The sequence below is a fragment of the Ovis canadensis genome, chromosome 15 (genome assembly GCF_042477335.2).
Source record: "Ovis canadensis isolate MfBH-ARS-UI-01 breed Bighorn chromosome 15, ARS-UI_OviCan_v2, whole genome shotgun sequence".
NCBI lineage: Eukaryota > Metazoa > Chordata > Mammalia > Artiodactyla > Bovidae > Ovis > Ovis canadensis.
Window position 1 is genome coordinate 86,830,419 of NC_091259.1, and position 9,840 is coordinate 86,840,258.

Consider the following 9,840-nt stretch of genomic DNA (forward strand, 5'->3'; position numbering starts at 1 on the left):
TCTTTTTCTGGTGAATTTGGGCGTTGGATGAGAACAAGCAACGGGATCAAGCAGAAGTCAACCAATTAAGAAAGGTAAGAAAAAAATATTAAAGCTGTGTCCCATGTAGCTTACTGATCTGAAGAAAATTCACAATCTTGTTAATTTCTCCAATTACCCACAGACCCAAGGTTCCAAGAATACTAAATGACTAAGAAATTATGTTAAATAGCTGCTCTGTCCATTTTCATCAACACAAAATTCCTCAGTCTTTAGGAGAAAGCTAAGGAGAATAAATAATATATGACTTGAATTATTTTTTAAACACCAGAGATTTTAAGGAAATCTTACTATTATTTTCACAAACTCTTAGAAATTGAAAACCTAGATGAAGAATCTCTGGACTAGATGGTTGACTGCAAACTCTCAGCTAGGGGAAAGAGTGTATTTCACAAAAACAAGTATTTGCTAAGGAAGAGGAGAGAATGAGGCATGTAATTTGCAATGCTAGATGTAAAATGAATGGGATTTTGCTAAAAGACAAATTGATGAGACTGAGTTCTGAAAAAGGCAATTTTCAGCCACTGTATTTTCTTTTTAGGAGATATACACATTTTTTCCTAATGTAGGTAAATGGATTCTAATGTATTGATGCAGTTCTGAGAATTACAATATCAACATCTCTGTGTATTAGTGCTCACACCTATTATTGACAAGGTCCTTATAAATGACTTCTAATGTTAAGAGAAGAACTGCACTGACTGGATATAAATTAAACATCCATAGGCTATTTCTGGGACTCTGAGCAGTGGTCACCAATCTTTTGTACCTCTCATTTCTCCTGTGCAAAAAGAGGACTATAATACTGCCTACCTCATAGAATTTAAATTAAATAATGCAGGAAACATACTTAACACAGAGCTTGTAGGTCATAGGGAATGATTAACCTAATTTAGTACCTGTTATTTTTACACCCTGTTGCCTTTCTTTACGTGCCTAACACACACACACACACACACGTTTCTAGAGGTTTTTATTCTTTCTGCTATTTCTGATGGAAAAGTACTCTCACGGAAGCTTTCTTGTTGAAGATGAGAGGAAAAGATCCTTTCCTTCTTTTTGATACCGGCTGAAGATGCTCCTCTGTGAAGTTCAAACAGCACGTTTAGTCCAAGGACAAGGACCTAGGCTGAATATTTGCCCAATGAAATCAGAAGAGGGGCAGTGTAGTTTTGAGGAACATATAATGTGGCATCAAGAGACCTATGTTCTATCCAGCATTCACCACTGATTAGCTGAGACATTCCTACACTTCATTGACCTCACCTAACAAAAGATTATTTTCTTAATACTCATGGGCTTATTCTTGATTATCTCCCTCACTGAATTGTGGTGAGGTTTAGATACGATAATAGGTGCAGTGATACATTGAGAGTATTGCAGTACTGTATAAAAATGCCAGGCTTTTTGCTTATTGGAGTATTGAGTCCCTGTCCCAGTGGAAACTGAGTGGATCTGAGCATGACTAGACACTTCTTGTACCTTGGTGTCTGTAAGAATGGAACCAGATCCTGCCACCTTACACTCAAGCTGTGCTCAGTAGACCTTCAACATCAGTATTAGCACAAGTGCTGAGATATTTTGATCTTCTGTTTAAGTTTTTTTAAAAAAAGATTTATGTTAATTCAGTTCAGTTGCTTCCGTTCAATTCAGTTCAGTCACTCAGTCGTGTTCGACTCCTTGTGACCCCATGAATCGCAGCACGCCAGACCTCCCTGTCCATAACCAACTCCCGGAGTTCACCCAAACTCATGTGCATCGAGTCGGTGATGCCATCCAGCCATCTCATCCTCTGTCGTCCCCTTCTCCTCCTGCCCGCAATCCCTTCCAGCATCAGGGTCTTTTCCAATGAGTCAACTCTTTGCATGAGGCGGCCAAAGTATTGGAGTTTCAGGCTCGGCATCAGTCCTTCCAATGAACACCCAGGACTGATTTCCTTTAGGATGGACTGGTTGGATCTCCTTGCGGTCCAACGGACTCTCAAGAGTCTTCGCCAACACCACAGTTCAAAAGCATCAATTCTTTGGTGCTCAGCTTTCTTCACAGTCGAATTCTCACATCCATACCGTTGCTTAGTCATGTCTGATTGTTTGCGACATTGACTGCAGCACACCAGGCTTCCCATCACCAACTCCTGGAGCTTGCTCCAACACATGCCCATTGAGTCAGTGATGCCATCCAACCATCTCCTCCTCTGTCATCCACTTTTCGTCCTGCCTTCAATCTTTTCCAACCTCAGGGTCTTTTCCAATGAGTCATTTCTTCGCATCAGGTGGCCAAAGTATTGGCATTTCAGCTTCACCATGAGTCTTTTCTGTCCATGGAAAGTTCTAGGCAAAAGTAAGAGAGTGGGTTACCATTTCTTTCTCCAGGGGATCTTCCCCACCCAAGGATCGAGCCTGAAGCTCCTGTATTGGCAAGCTCGTTCACCATACAGCCAGCAGGGAAGCCCAACTGTTGTGCATTCATCTGACCAAACAGGATGTTCTATGTTTTCTCTTATTGCAGCTCAAATGGTCAGATATATGAAAGAGATACAAACCAGGAATCAAACAGAAGTGACAGAATTTATTCTCTTAGGACTCTCAGACAATCCAGAGCTACAGGTCGTCCTCTTTGGATTATTTCTGTTGATCTATATGGCAACCGTGGTGGGTAATTTGGGCATGATTGTGTTAATTAAGATGGACCCTTGTCTCCACACCCCCATGTACTTTTTTCTCAGCAGTCTCTCCTTTGTTGACGCCTCTTACTCTTCTTCTGTCACTCCTAAGATGCTGGTGAACCTAGTGGCTGAGAGGAAGGCCATTTCTTTTAATGGGTGTGCTGCCCAGTTCTATTTCTTTGGCTCCTTCCTGGGGACTGAGTGTTTCTTGTTAGCTATGATGGCATATGACCGCTACGTAGCCATTTGGAACCCTTTGCTGTATCCAGTTCTCATGTCTGGGAGAATTTCCTTCTTGCTAGCAGCTACCTCGTTCCTCGCAGGTTTTGGAAATGCAGCCATACACACAGGAATGACTTTCAAGTTGTCCTTTTGTGGCTCCAATAAGATCAATCATTTCTACTGTGATACACCACCCCTGCTCAAACTCTCTTGCTCTGATACCCGCATCAACTGCATCGTGATCATGGCTTTCTCCAGCGTTATTGTCATCGGCTGTGTTATGATCATCCTCACTTCCTACCTGTGCATCCTCGTTGCCGTCTTGAGGATGCCCTCCTTGGAGGGCAGGCACAGAGCCTTCTCCACCTGTGCCTCTCACCTCATGGCTGTCACCATATTCTTTGGGACGATTCTCTTCATGTACTTGCGTCCTACGACTAGCTACTCAATGGAGCAGGACAAGATTGTCTCTGTCTTTTATACCGTAGTGATCCCTATGCTAAATCCCCTCATCTACAGTTTGAAAAATAAGGATGTGAAAGGGGCCTTAAAGAAGATCTTACACCAACAGATACTGTGAAGCCATGTTACATATCACCCTATTATGTGGAATAAGAATGTTTTGATGTTAATTGTATTGTCTAATTGCTTGAACTGTTTTTCTGTGTTAAAGTATATTGTTTAAAATGAGATGTATTCTTAATTTCCTGGTGTCCTAAATGTGTATTTATTAGCCTATAGTATGAATCAATGCAATGAAGGAAGGCAGTGTCTGGTAAAAAAAAAAAAATCAAAATGCTTGGAATTAGCTGATCTAGATTTAAATCTCAATTTCCATATTGAGACCTTTCACTCTTAATTATATATATATATATATATATATATGACTTTGATTGGATCTTGGAAAATAGACTCTGAGACAGATATTTGTATTTAGGAAATTGATTGGAGAGTGTTCCCAGGAACAATACTGATAAAGAAGTAAGGGAAATAGGATTGGGTAGAAGAAACTAAGTTGTGATGAAATTGCAACAGAGTATTCAGCCAGTTCCACTTGGAGATCTGGAGTTGAGATTATCCTTCTCAGAGATGTTTCAAATTTGAACAGGTATTTATACCTCCATAATAACCTGCTTTAGATATGGGTCACCCACTGGAAGCGGTCTAATTTTCAGAATGACAGTGCAGCAGGGATATTCCAAGAGTAGAGCTCAGCTATGAGGTGTGAGCTGCCGATGCCCTAGGAAGCTGGGGAAGTAAATACTTCAATACTGAAAGTCCAATCTGGGTAGTATATCACAGCATCTATTATAAATAGTAACACTCTTCCATTCACATGGATGTCAAGAGTACCAAATACTACAGAAGGAAGTCTTAGCTGTTTAATAATAAGGGTGCCATAGCAATAATGGGGGTATAGTTTAATGACTTTGTGAATTAACTGAGATATTTTGGAGTGTAGTAATATCAGAGTCAAAGTGTTCTTTTTATCTGTAGCCCAGCCAAAGTTTCACATAATTTTCAATAAACATTTATCAAACACAATTATCTATTTATTGCTCATTGTAGTGGGGTTGGGGCTGTCAATGTTGGAACAACAGGAAAAAAAACTGTCTTTCATGAGGTGATATGTCGAATAAGGACTAAGTAATGATTTGGAATCAGCTAAATGTCTGTTTCCTATGTCTTTCCATCCCACTCTCCTCTAAGACCAGAAAGTGGAATACCAATGTTCCAAATGAGACCACTTCATCCCCAAATGGTTTGTTAGAGACCACAAAGGAGGAGATAACTCATCCTATCCCCCTGGAACAGCCCTCCTAAATCCTGTCAATTCCACTTTTAATTATTAACCAACGTTTCTCTCAAAGACATTGGTGGAAAAATGCATTCAGCAGGTAATGCATGCTGAAGATATTCCATGTGAGAAAACAAAATTGTTGATCTCATTAAACTTGTTTTGGAGTGAAGAAGACTTTATTGTCAACAGCAAAGTGTGTATGCATGCGTGCACAGGCATTTGTTCCTGTTTGGGTGGGATGCATGTGTGTGACATGGATAAGAGTTGTGCTTTAAAGAAATTAAAGTGAGAGGAAAGGGTTGTATGGGAGTAGAGCAACCTTTAAAAATAACAGTTGAGCAAGTCCTACATGGGAATAACATTGCATGAATATCTGTGGTGAATACAAAGGCCCTGAGGTGAGATCCTTCTTGGTTTGTTAAAAGAATAGTAAGGGAACAAGTATACGTGGAACAGAGTGAGCAAATAAAAAGAGAAAAAAACTGCAATCAGGAAGGTGTTTGGGGAGTGATGGATCAATTGGAGTAGGTTATGGTAACTCATTCCAGTATTCTTGCCTATTAAAATAGATATGAGTATGGATTATATTTTCAGTGGAATTGTGAAAATTTGAGGCAAGACCTAATAAATTTTATATCATTTAATTTAATTCAGTGTTATTCACAATGGAGTCTTAAGACCATAAAAGAGATTTTGTACTTCAAATGCCTAACTTATTCACAAAGGTATAAGTGACTCCCTGGGGAGAAAATAGTTCAATTATCTCAGTGAAAAATAAGTGGATGTCTTAATTTCGGGTTAGTATATTTCAGGCTTTCATTTTTTAGTGTTTTGCAAAGATGATTAAATCTCAAGAGCATCATCACAATCTTAATAATCTGACCCTCAGCCTCAAATTCAGAAGTAGCGTCTTATACTCTTTGTTGAATTAATTAACCATATCTTAAATCTGTCACAGCTGAGTTCCTTATGCCACTTCCATTTTCATCAAAGCTAGAAATTTCACGCTGCAGGGAAAGCAAATTGTATTCCTCCAAAAGCCAATAAATAAAATTACACTTATAAACACCACTACTTTCAGTGAGTATGTCTTAAGGACAGCAGGTAAGATGTTTTAATTTATCTCTAAGTGGTTAGATAGAGAAAGCTTCAAAGAGGATTCAAAAAGCATTCAAGGAATTAAGACAAAAACCTCTCAGTGCTCTGTGACAACCAGGAGGGACAGGGTTGACAGGAGGGAGGCTCAGCATGGAGGGGACACACATGTGCCTATGGCCGATTCATACTGATGTAGGCAAAAACCATCACAATATTGTAAAGTACTTATCCTCCAATTAAGATAAATAAACAAAAAATTTAAAAACACTGTACCTCTAAATTGCAATATGTCTGAAACACTGAATTTATGGTTAGCAACTAAACTAACAATTTTTTTTTAGAAGAAAGGGGTTTAGGATAACTAATAAGAGATGAGGATTTTATAGAATATTCAACCCATGCATACACATACAAACACACATGTACACATGCATCTCTCTGTGTATATCTGTGTGTTTTTGTGGTGTAAGCAGCTGCTGCTGCTAAGTCCCTCCAGTCATGTTCCACTCTGTGCGGCTCCATAGATGGCAGCCTACCAGGCTCCCCCATCCCTGGGATTCTCCAGGCAAGAACACTGGAGTGGGTTGCCATTTCCTCCTCCAATGCATGAAAGTGAAAAGTGAAAGTGAAGTCTCTCAGTGGTGTCTGACTCTTCGCGACCCCATGGACTGCAGCCTACCAGGCTCTTCCATCCATGGGATTTTCCAGGCAAGAGCACTGGAGTGGGGTGCCATTGCCTTCTCATGTATGAAGCAGGGAAATTTCATTAATTTTGTGCAGAAAGAGTGCCAAAGTACTTGGCATATTTAATACACTGTGTAGTACATTAAATAAAATCATTTTCTGCTCTTATATGCACACTTTGAGAAACTACTGCAGTTGTCAGCCTTTATCTATCTATATATACATGAACATATGTAAATACACACATACAAGATCATATATGTCATATAGAATATAATTCCATTTATATCATATATATATAGATAATGTGTATATATATGTATATATATAAAGTGGGGATCTACAAAATGGCTGTGAATTTTTTAAGTGTGTATTTTACAGGGTGGAATTAAACTGATTTTAGAGAAAGAACGGTCAGTTAAAGGACTATTCTAGTAATCAAGTGAAAGATGATGTTGGCTTGAGCCTTCATGGTAGAAATAAAGATGGAAGGAGGTAGTTGTTTTGTTGATTGAGATATTTTGAAAATAGAGATAACATAATTATCTGATAGACTAGTTACATAGTGTGTGAGAAAGCAAAGAGATAAATTTCTTCAATATTTATTTGCTTTTATTTATTTTTTATTTGAACACATGGAAGTAGAGAGTTGTCACTGACTTCAGACAGAGAATGTTATGTTTGGGAAAATTAAAGGAAGACATGAGCAAATTAGCTTTGAGTCAGGTTGAGCCAGTATTTGATATTAATGTGAAAATGTGAGTAACTGATTGCATTATAAGTCTGGAATTTGGGAAAGAGGTCAGGGCTGAAATAATTTCAGGAGCTGTAAATATATAGATAGTATTTATAGTCATGAGACTGAATAAGATCATGAAGGTAGAGTGTAAATAGAAAAAAAAAAAGAAGATCACAAAATAATGAGTTCTGAGCTACTCCAATCTTAACAGTCAGAGAAAAGAGGAATAAACAAAGAAGGCTGAGAAGGAGCAACCCATATGGTAGCAGAAAACTCAGAATGTCGTGTCCTGGAAGACAAGAGATGGTAGCTTTTCAAGTGGTAGTCAGCAATTAACTCTGCCAAATATTACTTATAGATCAGGAAGATGAAGACTGAGAACTGGCCACTGAATCCGGCAGCATAAAGGACCCTGACAACCTCCACAAGAACAGTTTCTGTGGAGTGATGGGGGGAAAGTTTGATTAGAGTGGGCTTAAAAGAAAACAGGGAAAAAACTGAACTGAATTCAGGAAGTATTATATATCCAAGTATGTCTTGGAGATATATATATGGAGAAGGCGATGACACCCCACTCCAGGACTCTTGGCTGGAAACTCCCATGGAGGGAGGAGCCTGGTAGGCTGCAGTCCATGGGGTCAGAGAGAGTCAGACCCGACTGAACGACTTCACTTTCACTTTTCACTTTCATGCGTTGGAGAAGGAAATGGCAACCCACTCCAGTGTTCTTGCCTGGAGAATCCCAGGGACGGGGGAGCCTGGTGGGCTCCCGTCTATGGGGTCGCACAGAGTCGGACATGACTGAAGCGACTTAGTAGTAGTAGTAGTGTGTGTCTTTTATACACAAAAATTGCAAAACTCATCCAAACACATTTTTGTCCTTTCATAGTATTAAAAGTGATGGTGAACTTCTTTATTTTTGCCAAAGATTTCAGCCACATAGTATAAAGCGGGGTACAAAGATGTTGCATAGAGATTTTGGTCTTCAAGGAAAATTAAAGATCTCAAAGCATGAAATTAAGGTTATGCCCTTGAGGGAACAAAATCTATCTTAATTGGATTATAAGAATTTAAAAAAAATACCCTAGGGAATATTCCTAAGAAACACTATAAATCTTCCCACCTTGTTTTAGAAAATATAGTAAGTCAGTTTTACAGGTAAGTCATTTTTCTACATTTGTTCACTAAAAATATGGTTTTTATTTTGTGTGAAAATTAATATTCTCATTGATATTGAAAAAATTATTTCATCATTTGTACTTGTTTTTTTCTATTCATATGTTAACATTTCATAGCATCTCTGAAAAATCAAGTATTATATACAGGCTCTTCTGATGTATATGTGAAAACTAAATTTAAAAAGCCTTAAGGTGAAATTCTTGAGGCATAATGTTTCCAGTCATATCGTACTTTCACAAAAAAAAAAAAAAACAACAAAAAACAGAAATATAATTCCAGCTGGGAGCTAAGTCCACATTTAAGTATTATCCTAATGTGCTTTCCTAAACAAATATATTCAGAGGTGTGCCAGTTTTAAAAAATAATACAATATTGTAAAGTAATTAACCTCCAATTAAAATAAATAAATTTATATTAAAAAGAAAACAAATAAAAAGGAGTGGAAACAAATTCCTCTTCAGATATTTGAATTCTTTTTTTTAAGTTTTATTTTTACTTTATTTTACTTTACAATAGTATATTGGTTTTGCCATACATTTACATGAATTCTTTATTTACCATTCAAATTCTATCTTCTCAGGTTTTCTTTGAATGACCATCTAAAAGCATTCCGCCTTTAATTTTCTTCATAGTGTTTTCTTCTAATTGACATACTGCTGTAAACATTTGCCTATGTGCTCAATATCTATTACCTCTCTTACAATATATGGTTCACCAGGATAGGTAATTTGCTCACTCATGTAACCCCAGAAGCTAGAACAGAAAAAAAAAAAAAAAAGCCTCTGTAAATAAGGAGTGGGTGAATTTAAAAAGCAGAAAGAACAATTCTTCATTCTGTACCTTCTTAGTCATATGTCAAGAAATGCATCTACTAATTAAATGTCTTCTGAATTAATTTAAGCTAGACAAATATGGGTTTCAGGAGAAAATGCTGGACTGAACATGTCTCCTAATGTGTGTTGAAAACAATAGTGTATCAGAGGTGCAGGGACCATAGGAACTGCATCCTTCATTTGTCCATTTGAATGATACCACGGACCTGCTGCTTTCCAGACCTGGTTTTCATTCTTTTCACTTTCTTTTTCACAGAATTTGAAAAAAAAAAAAAAAAAACCAAATTGGAGTTTTCCAAGAAAACAGGTTTAATTATATACGTGTATACACGATTTACAAATAAGGAGAAAGAATGTGTGAGTTTGTGAATGTGTGTTTCCAGTATATATATAGAAAAATATATCGCAAAGAGATAAGGTGCAAATATTTACACAGACGCTCTGATGCATTGGTTGAGAAGAGTAATTTCCTTATAGAGACATAGATTAAAAGTAAATGATGAAAGAATGGATTAAATGCAGAATCAGGATCAGATAGAATTCTTCACTTTACCACTTTCAGTTTTTAAGGGATGAGACT

The 9,840-nt window shown here is 37.6% G+C and overlaps 1 protein-coding gene across 1 annotated transcript; it reads left to right on the forward strand.

Annotated features, from left to right (window-relative positions):
* Positions 1-2,552: 2,552 nt before the first annotated feature.
* Positions 2,553-3,506, forward strand: LOC138420908 (olfactory receptor 5AP2). Its single transcript, XM_069554609.1, has one exon. It carries the CDS (start codon positions 2,553-2,555, stop codon positions 3,504-3,506), a length of 954 nt encoding a protein of 317 aa, XP_069410710.1.
* Positions 3,507-9,840: the final 6,334 nt, after the last annotated feature.